General features: G+C 38.9%; 1 protein-coding gene across 5 annotated transcripts in view; it reads left to right on the top strand.

The window, feature by feature from the left end:
• Positions 1-17,577, top strand: part of LOC149774338 (exportin-T-like) — a 191,602-nt gene that overhangs the window by 11,497 nt on the left and 162,528 nt on the right. For all 5 annotated transcript variants that reach the window (XM_089945416.1, XM_089945418.1, XM_089945414.1 and 2 more), the window contains 2 exons: positions 1,255-1,360; positions 11,495-11,580. In XM_089945416.1, coding sequence (XP_089801542.1) covers positions 1,301-1,360; positions 11,495-11,580 — 146 coding nt within the window. In that variant the 5' untranslated portion in view covers positions 1,255-1,300. The remainder of the gene's footprint in view (positions 1-1,254; positions 1,361-11,494; positions 11,581-17,577) is intronic.

Below are 17,577 nucleotides of genomic sequence, written 5' to 3'. Positions count from 1 at the left end.
GAAAGCCCCCCACCCCACCCCACCAAGAAGCATGGAGTTTTGAAACATTGTGTGGGCTGTACATTACCTCATTTCTGTGAATGAAACTTACTCCTTATCAAATTTGTTAAAGATCTTTATGATAAAAGCATATATTCCAAGCTTGATCAAAATTAGTTTAGAAATACTGCCTTCCGAGTGGTAAAAAACTCAGGTAATCAGATACAAGGTCACCTTATTAATATGCATATGTCTTGTTCCTTATCAGACTCCTGATATCTTATTAATATTATATGTAAACCATAAAGAGAAAATAAATATGTCAAATCTTTTTCTTTGGTTGAAAATATAGGCAAACACTATTTGAAAATCAACTTAAGTTCTTTGAACTGACCCATCCCCCTGCTAAATGTCACCCCTTTGTCTTCTAACATAATGCTTTGGCATTTTCTACTGGATATTTGCTGTTCATATATTATTTTGTTAATTGATAAAGCAAAGATGAAAACATTTACATATAAACATTGTCTCATTATTTCGCCTCAAATGTTTTTTATTCTGCATTTATCATGGTTTATACTATGTATCAGTGGACCATAAAGTATTTTGTTCCACTATTTAATAAATATCAATATTTTGTGACATTTTATTTGACAGTTGTTAGGGTTTTCCATTCATAAGTTCCCTCCTAACTTTTTATTGGTGTTGCTTTGCTGAAGAGTAGAGATTGAAATCAGTCTTATCGATTGGAGATCTGATTTTTTTGTTGAGCGGTCAGTCCAATTCTGATTTCATGACAGACTTTCAATTTGCAAAATATTTTCAAAGCATACACTGGGAAATCCATATACTGGTATAAGAATCATCATAAAACTCCCTTTGCACTCAGCACTTTTTACTACTAGAGCTGCACTCAAGAGAATTTGGACACAGAAAGTTTAGACATTTAGAATTTGGGATCTGGTAACATGTATTACTCTGTGTCAAAGTGTTAAAATTAATAAACTGATTAGTTCTTATCATTTTTGGATGTTGATTGAAAGGAAGGTAGATATATATAGTAGATATATATATATATATATATATATATATATATATATATATATATATATGATGTTTGACAACACATTATAAATAGTTTTCATATTCCTGTAAATTAAATAAAGTGATATCAATTATAGAACTTGATGTTATATGACAGACTTTGTTATATGGGTAGGATGTTTTAGTAAAGAATAATTGCATGACTTTGAGAGAATTTTTACTCTTTTACAGACATGAGATGTAGGTATAGCTGAGGAATTCAGAATCTGTAACAGTCATGGATATTCAGGCATTACACGCACTTGTCCTGATGTCTGACAGGGACAGTCAGGCTAGGGTAAGTTCTGGACAGTAGTTTTCTGGTTTAGCTACTTCTCACAAATATCATTTATTAGCCCAACTGCTATAGCAGAAAAGATTCTGTTGTTTTTATGTTAATACATAGTAACTAAAATGATTTTGTTTGAATTACAGAGGAACTGTGATGCAACACACTAGTTATTGTAAATGGGTAAATAACTGCTGACCATTTTATGTACGGATACCTGTGTGTGACAGGAGTAAACAAAATGCCAGTCAAATTTATAGTAGTTTTGCAACTTGCCATTTTATACAATGAGTTATCTTTATGCTTTGCCACTTATTTACCTAATAAAATTTTTAAAAATCGCTTATCCAGCCTGTGCCTTAGAGGATGTTGCACATGCCTGGTTTGGCTCATGAACGGCATGCAGTATACATTATTACTTGAATTATGAAACTTAGAAAGGGAGTTCATCTTGATAAGTACTTTGTTGAATATATTGAAAAAGAGGTCTCTGTGACCTATATTTCATTGACTTCATTTAAACTTTGTTTTAAAGTTCATTTATTTGGCACTGTTTATGCTAGAATCATTAAGCTTGAAAATGGAATGCATCTGATAATGCATGCTAGACCCTTACAGCCAAAGATATTAACTGTGAGCTAAATTTGTGCTTTATAACAGGTTAAGTATTTGTGTTCAGTTCATGACCACATACATATTTACACACACACACACACACACACACACACATATATATATATATATATATATATATATATATATATATATATATATATATATATATATTCCTGACTAGTGCAGTTGGAATTAGGAATAAATATGTATATTTATGTGTTGGTAAACTTTTCATACTAATGACTGTCCTTTGTACATGGTGGGAAGGTTAATTATGTATTCTCTCTACAAAATAGTAGGAATTAACAACTGCAGACATTGCATGTGAGGCCTCTGTTATAGTGGCTGATCAATGTAATCACGTACTTGCTGTGTTTGCTGTTGCTCAGTGGATACTTGAACCTTGTGACTTTAAAGATACATAATCTGGTTGGTGGACATTAATAATAGCTTCTGAAGTAAATACTTTTGAACGATGATTTGATGGCCTACGTCTGACGTGCTGTCTGTCATGTGTCAGTCTGTAAACCATTGCATGTTACCACTCTGGAGTCCATACCAGTTTAGCCAAGCTTGGAAAATGCATATATATCATCAAAATCTTGATCAAGATCCATAAATATTAATGAGGCGAACATGTGTCTGATTGATTATCTTTCTTCCCTCACTTGTGGTCATTTTTCTGATCTGATTTGATCAAATTTGGAATATATATTATATCTCTAAGGTTTTGTATAAGTTCCATAATGATCAAGCTCCACAGATACTAATGAGGTGATTGTGTTTCTAATTGGATAAATGTATTTGCTGTGCAGGTTTCATTTCCAATCTGACTTCGAACCAGCTCGGAATGTATTATTATATCTGATGAATTTGATATTAAATGAGGGCCATGTGTACTAATCTGATTGGCTGAACCTATGCTCCTGAAGCCATTTTTCTGATTAATCTTGATCAAACTTGAAGTATGCACTTATATGATCAAGATCTTGGCCAGATTCAGTAAAGAGTGACATCTGTGCTTATTGAGGTAATGATGCATCTGATTGGCTGAACTTGCTGATAGCTGTTGGCAAATAAAAGCAACCTATCATTAGGTCTATTGAGACAATTGGAACATCCTTTGCCTTTTTTGTTAAGTAAGAAACCTTGGATGTAATTCATTGTCATCGAGAACAATATAATGTTCACATCCAACATATGACAGTGAAGGAGGCAAATTCAGAGTTGGAATATTCTCTGTCTTTACTGTGGGTAACATAAGTGGTACACTCTGTGTCAGAGGTGAATCACAAAACACATCAAATTGATGTGTATTCATACAACTACTTCTGAGGTTATTTCATGACCTGATGGAAATGGCAGAGCAGTATTCTGATTGCTATTGAGAATGACCGGCTTTGTGTTGTAAAGAGATTCCTCCTTCTTGCAGAACATTGAAAAAGCTAACAAAAATATGTTAAAATAAAGGATGCATGCTTTTCTTCAGATATATTACCCAATCATAATACCTTAGGAGATCTTCAACTACTTTGCAAATTTAGCTATCCCAGACCAAAACGTTTTAGCTAAAAAGCTGGAAGTTATCTGGACACCTAGGTGGCAGATAGATTTGAGTGATCTCCCCATGATACCATGATTGGTACTAAATCCAGTGATTCTCCTTCAAATACATTCCCCAATCACATTACATTAGGACTATTAGCCTGCTACCTCGTAAATCCAGCCCTACTAAAAGATGAAAATCATCTTATCCAGTCTATTTTTAAATAGACAAAGAGCAGTAACTCTTACCCTTTACCTCCCTTTGATACCACCAGGTGTCGCCAGTTTTTTTATAGCTTTGCTGTGTGCTAAGACACACCCAGTACAGTATCCTCCAAGAATCCAACCCTTTTTTGTGTTCCTATGGACCCATCCAATGTTCTTTTTGATTTAATGGTGCAGATCTACTGCATGTCGTATACTTTATTCTACAATTTCCATCAATATTTTGAGAGATTTGTCACTTATCAGGACTTCATCTTGTAGGACCACAGTCCCTCCACGCTATCGTTGACGTTACACACAGTCATTATGGATTAGCTTATGTTTGACTTTATTCGCTTACTCCCTCTGCTATGGAACACTTAATAACGAAATTCTGAAGTGATGCTTGATAATTACGCTTAATTTATTCATATTTCATGCTGTTTTGATAGAATCATGGTTTAATTCTTAAATAAGCGTGCAGCATAAATGTTAAACAGGGCCATAGGTTTCTGATTTGACAATTCACTGATCTGTTAGTTATGACAGTATTTTTAGTGACCTAGTAATTTCAACACATTACTAGTTTCTGCTTTGGTGGTGCTCTACAGTTTCCTATTTTGCATAGGGTTATAATTTTAAAGAAAAATAATTTCCCTGGGTTATACTGGCTATTTAAAAAAGACCTTGTATATATTAGGTATTGTTAAAAGAACCTTTAATTCCCTTTATTTTGATTGATGGGTGTAATATGGGTTATAGAGTATACAGCTTGGCCTTACTCCAGATGTGCACCTTTCAAAAAGTTCTAGCTCCACTTGGTCGTTTTCACTTCCTGAACTTCAGAGGTGAATTTATTAAAAAAAGAGCCGGTGACTTTTTTAAATACATTTATATATTTGGTAATTCATTCATTGCACTTTCAAATGCTGGTATTGTGTCTAGTCTGGCAAAATTTGTTTTCCCATTTTAAAAGCTGCTATGGCTAGTATACTTTAGACTAATTTAGGCTGATTTTTTTAGCACATGGGAGCAGTCATTTTAGTTAGCAGTGTGCTTAGATCATGTAAAATTTTGAAACATACAATATTCAAAGAAATGTCAGCCACATTACGTCAAAGTAGCATAGAGGTATGCCAACATTCTCTCCACTGTGCATGTTTAAAATGCAAACAACTTACCTTACATACATCTCTCTCTCAAAAGTACGTAATAACTGGTGAGCCTCCCTTTTAGTTTGTGTTTTGTGTCATTCCAGCATATACCAATTAAACGATGATTTATACTGTTGGCTAGTTAGTCACATACTACCAGTAATTTGCAAATCTATGCATTGTTTTCTTTTATCTTGTGTTGTTTCAGGAGGAATGTTTACTACGTGCATGACATGCACGCGCACAAAGATTGCCCTGTTTGGCATTGATGTTGTTGTTGTAGGGTTTAACGCCATTTTTCAGCACACGATAGACTGTACATGGCGGCCAGTATTAATGGTGGATGATGAACCTGGGGAAAACCCCGGAAAGAACCACCGACCCATGAGAAACTACTGGCAAGCTTTCTCACATAACCCCATGCAGACAAAGGTGAGATGGCAGTGATCCGTAATGGAGAGTGCTTTAGACCATTCGGCCACTCGGGGACCCATTTGGCATTGAAGTAAAGGAGCTAAATATGCATTGTATGGTTGGAAAGCAGCAAAGGGGAAAGAGGGATGGTCATGGTCATGGCAGAATACCTCTGACATCCTTAGCCTCCACCTCAAATCAGCCTCATTGGCAAGTCTTGGGAGGGGACGCTGGAATCCCACCCCCCATCTAAAGTCCAGAGGATAAAGGGGACCATCAATTACTGAATAAGACACTTCATTTGGTACAGCAGTCGAAGATGCACTCTCACCAATCTGAGCAAAACATTAATGGGATATTCCCAATTTAAGGCAACCCAGATGGGGTAAGCCTCCACCTATATCCAAGCATTGCTGGTAAGTCGAGGTGCATGGGATGCACAATTGATCATCTGTACCTAAATAATAATAATAATAATACTGCCGCAACATTAATAGCTGTCCAACCATCTCAGCATGGAAACCTCTTGGCTGGAATGGTCCAACCACACAGTGTTTATGGGGATCTTAGTGATAAATCCATCAGTTTGCTGGGCAGCCAGCAACATATCATTATCTCACTGGCAGTTTCGATGAGAAATCTTCCTGTCCAGACATAGCTTTGGAGCTGCAGACACAGGTATATGCTGGACTGACATATATGCAGCAGCAGTGCCGGAAAAGCTGGTAGTGCTGTCTTTACCGCCAATGCCGAATATTAGGGTACTCATGGCTTATGTCTAGCACAGATATGACCAAGAGGAGTCATCAAGGCCACCCAGCATGATTTGTGCTGAACTTGAAGCCGAGCCAGATGAGAACCCAGCACACAGTAAGGGTGATGGATCATCGAAAGTTACATGTGTACCCACATCGATCCCTGCAAGAGTACAGTGACTGTATGAAAATGTTTTGAACTTACAGGACTTAAAACTTGTGGAAAGAGATGAGTGCTGTCTACCTCCACCATTCTTAATGACAATCAAAAGGTCAAGCTATGCTCTCAACATTAATCTGATCTCTTTAATGAACAGGTTGACATAATCCACAAATAAGCTACCAATATGGCATGGCAATTAACAAAAAATTACAGGGACATCCCTAGAACACATGCCACTGGGAAATGGTAGTACCAAATTTACAAATGTTGAAAACCAGTTCTTATGTTACTAAAGTGGGCAAGAGGCAGGAAGGGCGATCATTTTTGCCAGTATTTCTCTCCATGAGACCCTCTCTGTCTCATATGACATCATCTTCATGCTGCTTTTATAACCGATCCCATTTGCTGCAGCATGGGGAAGACTTGCCATGACATGGACCTGACAAGTGGTTTTGGAGGAACTCTGTATCACTTTCAGCACACCTTCTTTGCCATAGGTTCTCTCACCTACAAACGTGGCACTTTCCACTTGGTCTCCAAGTGCAATCATTCAGCTTATGTGTTCTTCTTAGTTCACAAGCAGAAATAGGGCGATCTTTTTACCACTGTTTCTCTCCATTGAGACCCACCCTGTCTCCAATGACTTCTTGTTCATGCTGCCCTTATCACAGATCCCAGTGGGATGGAAGGCTGCAGTCATTTGCCACCAAATCGGGAAGATTTGCTATGATGTGTGGTTCCCACAAGTGGTCTCCGAGGGACTCATTATCACTTTCAGTGCACCTCCTCCTTCACCCAGGGTTCTCTCTGCTACAAATGTGACTCTCTTCACTCGGTAAATTAAGCACAGTAGGGAGATCATACAATCAATGTGGACTTGTGAAAAGCCTGACATCACACAGCTTAAAGGAACTTCCTGTGATTCACCTACGAAGGTTACATTCTACATAACAGCATGTAGGTTATATCTTGGAGCATGAAATGATATTTTTTATTACCCTCCTTCTCTTTCTCAGTTTCCTTTTTAACTCATTAACCCCTGAGGCAGACAGGTGTTCCCCTACAGCATATATGCAGAGGGATTACCTAGAGCAGTGTTAGCTTTACCAGTGCCTGTATCCCTGAGATTTGCTAACAGCACCTGACTTGCTGATTTTTACAGTGGAGGCTATTTGCAATAAATTAAATAATTTTTGCGTGAATTCCTTCAGTTATGCTGCAATTTGTCACATATGTTCTCAACAATATTTGATTGGTTTAATTGCCTGCATAATGAGAAAATAGCTTGAAGTCAACCAATGGTTTATTCCACTTGAAATGTGCTTTGGGATGCAGGCATAAATTAATACTGCCACTCCAAAGGAGCTCCTGGGAAGCAAGCAAGGTAAACTGTGCACTCAGGAGATAAAAAAGGTAAAGTACTAAGATATATTGTGGTGACAGGGGTTAATGAGATAACAAGGATATCTCTGTTTACCATTGAAGTTATTGGGTCATATAGGTCTGGAGCTGAGCACTCAAGTAAACAGAGTATGTCTCCCTCAGGAACAAGAATTGAATCAGTACAATGGTGATTTCCTTGCTTATAAGGAACAACCCACCTCCTGATTCTGTGGTGCAAATGGAGGCATCTTTGACAATTCAACCAACTTTCACAACCTGCACAATGTGATATTCCATCTCAAAGGTTGGGAAACCTCATTGGACTCACACTGAGTATACCTCTGCAAGTACAAATTCTAGCAGTCATTATATGGATGCAAGCACAGGGAAATTGGGTGGAGGGGCAATCCTCCCTCCATCATTAAGGGATGCCAGTGGATTATGGCCCCCTGAGGATCGTTATTTACATGTCAATATTCTCGAGATGAAAACTGTTCAAAATATTTTCATTGGTGGTTAGAGAACTTATACGAGAATGGGGTTCTCATTCTGTATGACAACTTCACTGTGATGCCTTATCTCAAATGGCACAGTGGATCCAACCTCCCAGATCCTTGTATTCTTGTTTGGGGTTCACTTTATTGGTTTTCTTCAATAACAAATCTGCATCCAAATTCATTTTATCTAAGGCCAGCTAAATCCCACAAGAACTAACTAATACAAATATGGTGGTCGCATAATCCGTTGGTTTTTCACTCGGGTGTCCGATGGGATCCAATATTGGTGGACCTATTTATGACACAGTGGAATGCCAAACTCCCAATCTTTGTTTTACCTGTCCAGTATCCAAAAGCCCGGACACTTAATGCTCTTTCTATTGATTGGAATGGCCTAAATGCATATGCTTATACTCTAACATCTCTGGTTTCAAAGGTGATACAGAAAGCAAGAGAATTGGAGTGTCAGCTTACCCTGATTGCTCTACTAATATTGTTGTTGTTATAGGGTTTAACGCCATTTTTTAGCACACAATAGGCTATACATGGCGGCCAGTATTAGTGGTGGAGGAAGAACCTGGTAAAACCCCGGAAAGAACCACCGACCCATGAGAAGCTACTGGCAAGCTTACTCACATACCCACATTGGCCGAATCGGAGACTCGAATCCACGCAGACAGAGGTGAGATGGCAATGATCCGTAACGGAGAACGCTTTAGACCCCTCGGCCACTCGAGGCCCCTAACTAATATTGTAATTCTTGGATCAATAGCCTCATAAATCTCGCAACAGAATCTCCAGGAAATTGAGATATTCCCTGATCTGCTCAAGCAGTCATTATGGCAGGTGTTCATCCGAAGTCAGAGTTGCTATTCCTGCATGTCTATATCTTATTAAAATACGCCTTCAGATATTATCAGTTCTCGCAACCATTGCTGGAGAAATCGCTCAAGTGAGATGATGCTCCACTTTATGCACCTACAAAGGCAGTGAAATATATTCTCACAGTGGTTCACACAAGAAAACTTTATACCACTACAGGCATATGTACCTCAATAGCTAACATCCTATATCTCTTTGAAGAGAAACATTTAGCATCAGTCACAATTAAAACCTCTCATTCCGTGATCACTGGTACTTGGTGTCATCAAGAAATAAAGGCTATCGGACAAACCAAAGACCTGTCTGATCTTCTGTCCATTTTTGGTTAAACATGTTCAGTGACACTGGATCCTTGCCCAAATGGAATTGATCATGGGTACTAACCTGACTGAGCAAGATAACATTTTTACTGCTGTCAGAGTTTCATTGGTTCACCTCTCTTATAAGGCCTGCTTCCTTGCTGCATTAGTGAATGGCAGGTAGATTCTGCGAAATAATGCTTTGTTAGTGGATATATCTACATGCAGTTCCAACAAGATGGGTGAGTATCACACATGACAGTCCCTTCTTTCATTTCCAAGAACATGGGAATCAGACTTTTTGTAATGAATTCTTGTCTACTCTGGACACTTTATCTCATGGATATCTACATTACCCAGGGTGAGATCTGAAGTGGTACTTAAGAAAGACAGCAGTTTTGTCAAAGCACATTATGTCTCTTACCCCTCACAGAGGGAAAGGACAATATATAAGCACAGACCCATTTTCTTGCATCTTGGAAAATAACCCCACACCAAATGAATTTGCTTTAAATCTCAGCTCACAATGACTGGACAGTTGCCATAAATATTGCATATGAGTGAAATGGTTCTTTTATTATCAGTACCATGGAATAGAGATCTGAGTACATTTCTCCAGCCTTAATCTCAGAGATCTTTCATCTTGAATGGTTCAACTCAATCTGGTGGGATCTAAGGCCACAGCACAGTAGCTTTTTGACCTTCACGGGTCATTAAACAGCTTTAGAAGGGCATAGCTTCATAACTTCCTCTGGAATTGGGGGAAGGAAAAATTTTCACTTTTGAAGCTGCTCTCCAACATATGGAGTTTATTCTCCAGTTGGGTTTTCTAGAAGCTATGGGGACTGGAGATAGTCTCTCTCTTGGGTAATGGGATGAATCTACCTCCTTTTCATACCTTTTTTCCCAAGGTATTTTGATCTGTTGGAAAAACCAATCTTATTTTAGCCAAATGTGTTTCTTCTTTGAATACATTACCCATTCATAATACCTTAAAAGAATTACTATTAGTGCGCAAATCCACTGTGCCAGACAAAAGACACTTTTAGTTACAAAAGCTAAAAGTTGTCTGCCCACCTTGGTGGTGATGGGGCAGAATGACTCCTATTGATACAGTTATTGGTGGCAAAACCCAAGAACATTCCAGTTGCTACATCTGCTTGTGAAAAAGAAGCATTTGAAAACCTTTATTGTAACCAACAGATTTGCAAGTGAAAATCTATGCTACCCAACTTCATTTCAGTAGACCATAACTTTATAAGTAGTAGGAATATTTTACTGAACTTTTGCATGCAACCATCATTTGCATAGATGCACATCCAGAAAAAGATCTCGTGGAAATTGGAGATGGTCACAGAGGAAGATTATTGGATTTGGGGTGATTTGGTATGGATTGACCTTCATAAATCAAGCTAATTCATGCTGAATGGATAATTGCAGCTCATGTGAAAACTTGTGAAAGATTGGACCTAATTATCTGTGACTGAGAGAACGCTTGACTTGTTTAATTTAGCAATGTCAATATTATTTACCTTAAAAACATTTATTTGTACCACAGACTTTAATTGACATGAAGTTGATTCATTGTTTTTATCCAAAAATCGGTGAAATGTGAGCTTCATTACTCTGCATTAATTAGTGTATATGGTGTTTTATTAGCAAATTGCAATAGTTCTAATATTTTACAAACACGTTGTTCATTGGGATTCAGCATGTATGGATAAAATGAGACATGCGTTAATGAGGATTTTTCAACATGGGTATTACTTGAATGAAGAATTCATGTTAATAAATATTAAATGAAATTTTCATATGTTAGTGTCATTTATTATCCTTTCCTTAATTTTCAGTAATACTAGTTTTCGAATACCTTTAAGTCTTTTATTGTTTCACTCTATTCTTGTGTCACCACATATTGATTTTAGTCAGTAGGTGGAAATTACTGCTACTTAATATCATAGAGATGTGTGTATAGAAACAATATAAATTTATTGTAAATCTTTTTTTTTAAGGGTTAAACACCTTGTATGAAACTAACATTTCATTACCACATTACAGAAATGAAGCTGATTTATCAAACAGTTTTGTTAATATGAATGAAATACTAAGAAAAAGGGGGTGGGCTTTTCATCATATGTGGCTAAGTTTTCATTGGTTCTTTAAATTCTTGTTTTGAGGCAACTACAAAGTCAATGAAAATATGCTACCTTACAGTATTGTTGACCATTTCAGGCACTACAGTATTTTGAGCAGCTGAAAGCCTCAGTAGATGGCTGGCAGTTGTGCATAGAAGCATTTACAAGTGGTATTTATGACAGGTAAGGAACATGTGTCTCGGAGGAGTTTTGTAGAATGGTGTGCACCTCTTCCCTCAACTGAACCAGGCCAGTCAGCAACAGAGGAGGATGGTCCCAGAAACTTGAGCAGACAAAGCTAGTTTTTCTTGATCAGTATATATGATCTGTCACTTGAGAGGTAGAGAAATGTGATGCCCCTCATGACCTGCAGTACACTATTTAGGAGTGGGCTGGGTTGGAGGTCCAGTTAGGTGTAGAGAGCAATAGCATGAGTTACTTGAGAGGTAGAGAAATGTAATGCCCCTGATGAGCTGTAGTACACTATTGAGGAGTGGGATGGGTTGGAGGTCCAGTTAGGTGTAGAGAGCAATAGCATGAGTCACTTGAGAGGTAGAGAAATGTAATGCCCCTGATGAGCTGCAGTACACTATTTAGGAGTGGGCTGGGTTGGAGGTCCAGTTAGGTGTAGAGAGCAATAGCATGAGTCACTGAGTGCCTGAGAAGGGAAAGCTGCAATCTCTCTCTGGATCATCTGATGGTAGCTTGTCCTTCAGATCACTGTCACTCAACTGGGCACTATTACTGGTCTTCTAGTACTGATAACGTGTCTTCCAGAACTGGTCATCAGTCACTTAAGCTACATCGTCTGTCTGGGGACAGGGATTATATTGGTCCTCCTTGGTCTAGGTCAGTGATCCATTCTATTGGGGATAGGAAGTAGGAGTATATTTGTCCAGCTAGTGAAAAGGATCGGATCAGAATCCCCGTCTTTCCCATGTTCCCTTTCACTCCCTGTAGGATATGGGGAAGTGAATATCCTTTCCCTTCATGGTGCCACATATGTCACTGCCTTGGCCTCAGAGTATATTGGATTTTGCAGGATGTGAACCAGCTTCATCTGTTCAGGTTTCTGGGACCATCCTCCCTGTTGCTGTCTCGCATCCTCTTTCGCCAGTCAGGCCTGGTTCAGTTGAGGAAAAAGGTGACACCCTTCTGCAGAAGGGCACAATAAAGAGGGTGGAAAAGACTGGTTTTCTACTCTTAAATTTTCCTATGGCAGAACAGTTTATACATGATCTTTTCACCTTAAACACATTCTTGTGGAAAGAGACATTCAAAATGGAGACAACTTTCGTGGTCAGGAATAATATACCTGCACATCCCCATTTTTCCTCTACACAGGAAATTACCTCCAGTTTTGCCTAAAGCAGGATGTCTTTCTATAGGCATAGCTTCTGTTGTACTAGGGTGATGTGAGTTCTTGCACCCCTTCTGTGGTTTCTGGGTTCTACCATTATCCAGAGCTTTGATGACTTGTTGAGACATCATGCCCCCAGGGAGTTCCTTCTGCAAGTCCTATTCAGCTGCTGCTCCACAGTGACCCAGTTGGTACTTAATTGAAACCTTTTCTAATCCCTCCTCAGGTTTTTATTAATGTTCAATATAATAAGTACCCAGTATGGTCTCGTCACACCAAAACACATGTTCATAGCATTTGATGATGTAGCTAAGGGTGACATTCAAACCCAGAGTGCAATGATTTTTTACCAGCTTAGAGTGTCTGAAGTTTCTCTGGGTTGAATAGTCACTCAACTTTGCTCACAATTATATAGCATGTGTTTATCACAAGTTGAGGTCATACACTGGCCAGCACCAAAGCATTGACACAGATCTGCAGATTTACTCACACTAATTATATACATTGTACCCAATTTATTACTTTTAATGGAACACCTGGAGTTGTTTAGGAAGTCTGCGATAGGCGTGTACTTTTATGCATGTGCCACTGAGCTGGCTGCTCCCCCAACATTCTCAATAGCAGATGTATTGTTATGATCCTCTCATAAGTTTCTGTTGCTTGATGGTACAGGTTGTCAAAGGTTGGTCCTTGACATGGCTATAGAAAACCTGTAACAGAGGCCTTAACCCAAAACAGCTTGTGAAATATAGAAAACCTGTAACAGAGGCCTTAACCCAAAACAGCTTGTGAAAATAATGAGCACATTATGAAAAATTGCAGGGTAACATTGAAACTTTCTCCTTCACACATGTTCCCTAATCACATTACATTAGGAATATTAGCCTGCTACATCTCGAATCCAGCCATACAAAGAAACAAAAGATTGTCTTTCCCTGTTTGTATCAACAAAGGGCAATAAATCTTGTCCATTACCTCCCCTTTTTTAAATTTCACTGTTGTACAGACCGTGTATTGTACAATTCATTCTTCAACAATGCGGCTATTTTTGTCTTCCTGTGGGCCCATCCAATGTTCAGTTTGGACTTACTGTGCAGATTTATTAATCTATTGCAAGTTGTATGCATTATTTCACAATTTCTGCCAATTTTTGAGTGATTTTGTCACCTTTTGGGACTTTGTCTTTTACGACCACTGTCCCACCATGCTATCGTTGACCTTATACAAGGTCATTATTAGTTAGCATACCATTGACTTTGTTTGCTTATTATGTCTGTTGACTTCTTAGTCAAATTATGATGTGCTGCTTGATATTTATGCTTAGTTTATTCCTATTGCACACTGTTTTGATAGAATTATGGTTTGGTTATTAACATAGCATTGTGCATAATTTCATAACAGGGCCATAGGTTCTTGATACGTTAGTTATGACATTGTTTTACTGTCTTGGTAATTTCAGTACATTCCTAGTTTCTGCTTTAGTTTGTGTTTATGTGTTGTTTCAGTAGAATGTCAATTTAAATGGTTTATATGCAACATCAGAGCATGGAAATCTACCATGACTTTTTTTTTTTAATACTATGTATATACTGTTTATGATATGCAGTGTCTAGAATACGTAGTCAGTAAAGTCTGAATTTCCATTTTAGCTAATTAGTCTGATATGTCAGTTTATGGCTAGTAGCTAGTTAGTCACATACTAATTTGCTAATATATGCTTTGTTTTCCCTTGTGTCATTTCAAGAGAAATGTTTATGCATGAAATGCACGTTCAAAGCATTTGTCCTTTCGGCATTGAAGGGAAGGAAGACAACCTATGGTTCATTGTTGGTGATACCGATTCATTGGGGAGTATTCCCAATTTTAGGCAGCCCACTGGGCATAAGTCTCATTGCATGTCCATTTATAGCCTTTAGGTGCAAGTCAGGGTGCTTGGGGTTCATGCCAGATCCATTGGATCCAACTCTTAATACTGCCATACCGCCAACCATCCATCTGACACCTGCAGTTCTGCTGTCTCAGCATGGGGACCTTTTCATTGAAATGTTCCAGCCAGATAGTTCATATGGGAAGCTTAGTGATAGATCCATCTATCTAGCCCAGCCATTGGCTTCATATCATTACTATACTGGAGATTTCAATGAGAAATTGATCTGTTCAGTCAGGCCTTTTGTGCAGCCAGTACCAGTGATTGCCAGACTGTCAAAACAAGTTTTGATTCCCCAAAAAATCAAGAAGTTATGGGGTCAGAATGGCAAGATGATTCTGAAAGACCCTCTCAGATGGGACAAGTAATGGGTTACTGATCTACTTGTTTTAGTGACAGATATGCCCAGGAAGATTTTGAGCAATCCTAATCTTCTCCAGCATTCAGTGTCATGGGGGGGGGGGCTTATCTGCATGGACCATCCTCTTCTAGATACTCGTCTTGCAAGACAAACATTTCAAACCTTTGATTGTGGAGAGAATCTTGAGAGCAAGAAGATCCTCCACTCTGAAGGCTTATGAGGGAAAGAAACATGTTTTCAGGGACTGGTGCCATACCAACAACATTGTCCCTCTGTATGCCTTAATCCCTCAACTGACTGACTTCATCTCTTGCTCTTTGAGTAGAAACAGTTGGGTCCCAATCTCTACCAAAGGCCACCACCCCATGATATTAGACAAAGTCTAGCATCATGGCAGTCATGTTTTTGAGCAGGATATAGACCTATTGGATCCATTTGATGATATTGGTCTCAGTTTACTAATATCCCTCATTTTGACTCCAAATCAGACCAATGCTGGATCTTAACATGGCTTGATTCGAATCCATTTGAACCTCTAGTCTACACTTTGCTAAAGTCATTATCATATAGGTCATGTTTCCTGATAGCATTAGCTTCTGCTTGCAGGGTAAAAGAGCTGCTTGCCTTTTATGTTGACCTGAACTCTCTTCAGTTCAGATTGGAGGATTCAGTGATTCTCTTGATGCAATCGGGCTTCTGGTTATTTAGGAGGGGTTGTGGGCATTTTCTTACCCCCACAACAGTCCTGATACCAAGAATATTCCAGAGGTTATGGGGTCATAATTGCAAGATGATTCTGATTGTCAGTCTGAGGTGGGACAAGTAGTGGGTCACCAATCTACTCGATCTAGTGATGGATCTACCCATGAAGATTTGGTTCAGTCCGAATCTATGCAACCAGTCATGGGTGTTCCACCCCTTCCTGGACTGTCTTCATCAGGCTTGGCTCTTATTAGGGCAGCCTTGTTAGACAATTCAAATCTTCGATTGTGGATAAAATCTCGAGCAAGAAGGCCTTCCACTCTGAAGGCTTATGAGGGGAAGTGGTGTGTGTTTAGGGAGTGGTGCCAAATCCATCACATCATCCCATTGCATGCCTCAGTCCCTGAATTGACATACTTTTTTCTCTTGCTTTTTGAGGAGAAACAGTTGGTCCTGATCACTATCAAAGGCTGTCAGTCTGTGATGTCAGACACATTCCGACATCACTGCAGATGTGACATCGGGCATGATTATGACCTTCCAGACCATTCTTTTCAATTTTGATCTCCAGCAACTAAAATCCATAACATTGTTTCGCAAATGGAACTTTTACTGGGTTTTAATATGGCTCATCGCAGGCAAGTTCGAGCCCCTGACCCACACTTCACTAAAGTTTCTGATAGCTTTGCTTCTGCTTCCAGGGTCATTGAGCTACATGCCCTTTCAGTCGACCTGGACTATCTTCATTTTAGATGGTATGGTTCAGTAGTCCTCCTAACACAACCAGGCATCATAGCCAACAATTTGGTTGTCATCCATCGGTAACCAACGAACTCTCATCTGTCCCCTCTCTTCCACTGGCAAGTCGAGAGCAGCAGCCATGCTTGTTTTGTCCACACCCTCAAGCACTACTTGAGACATACAGAAACAGGTTGTGGCACACACAAATGCTTCTTCCTCCTGGTGAAGGCCGGAAAACAGGACATAATCCTTCAAGCCTTTCTTTGTGGCTGAAGTGGGTTATATGCTCAGTGTACTCTGATATCTCACAAGATCAAAGTCACCTCATGCAGCTTCAGCTCATGAGATTATAGCCATCTCTTTGAGCCTCTTTTTTTAATGCAATGTTTCAATCTGAGATATTTTAGAAGCTGTTGGCTGACATGCAGAGTCAACTTTCTCAAGTTTTTATCTCAGAGATTTAGCATTGCAGAGACAAGCTTTGGATCTGGTAGGACTGGTGCCAGCAGCACCTACAGCCACCAGACTCAACTAGATCAATCAACATTGCCTGTTAGCTTTGCTGGATTCACCATTGAACATTTTTGTAATCAGTGACCTAGTATACAAAATCATAAAATATCAAATACACAAAAAGTGAGGTCAAAAAGGTTCATATTTTGGGATACCTATATTAAAACAAAGCATAAGAATATTATCCACTTGACCAAAGAAGTCGATGGCAGTTCATAGCAGGAGAAGTTTATGCACCCCATCCCCAAATTTCTACCAGCAATTTTCATGTCTGAAGGTCATTGTTGACACCATATGATGCTCACAGTGCAAACACAAGCATTTTTCCTAGATGACAGTTCTGCAAAACTGTGTGTACTAAATGGTCTGATGCAATTGAAAATAGTTGTCATCTAAGCCGTTTTTGAGATATTCTACTTGCCCCAAACCCATATGTTTACTGTTATGGGAGGCTTTTCTTCCTAGCCAACTATTGGTATTTCACTGTCAACATACTGCAGAGTAGCTATGGAAGGTGTACTTGCCTGACATCAATTTCAAGAACAACACAAGCCTGAAACACCTAGTTCACAAATA

Source organism: Sinohyriopsis cumingii, unplaced genomic scaffold (genome assembly GCF_028554795.1).
Source record: "Sinohyriopsis cumingii isolate HCF-2022 unplaced genomic scaffold, ASM2855479v2 utg000349l, whole genome shotgun sequence".
Lineage (NCBI taxonomy): Eukaryota > Metazoa > Mollusca > Bivalvia > Unionida > Unionidae > Sinohyriopsis > Sinohyriopsis cumingii.
The sequence above is the reverse complement of the archived record's forward strand: the minus strand, read 5'-3'. Positions and strand labels throughout refer to the sequence as shown.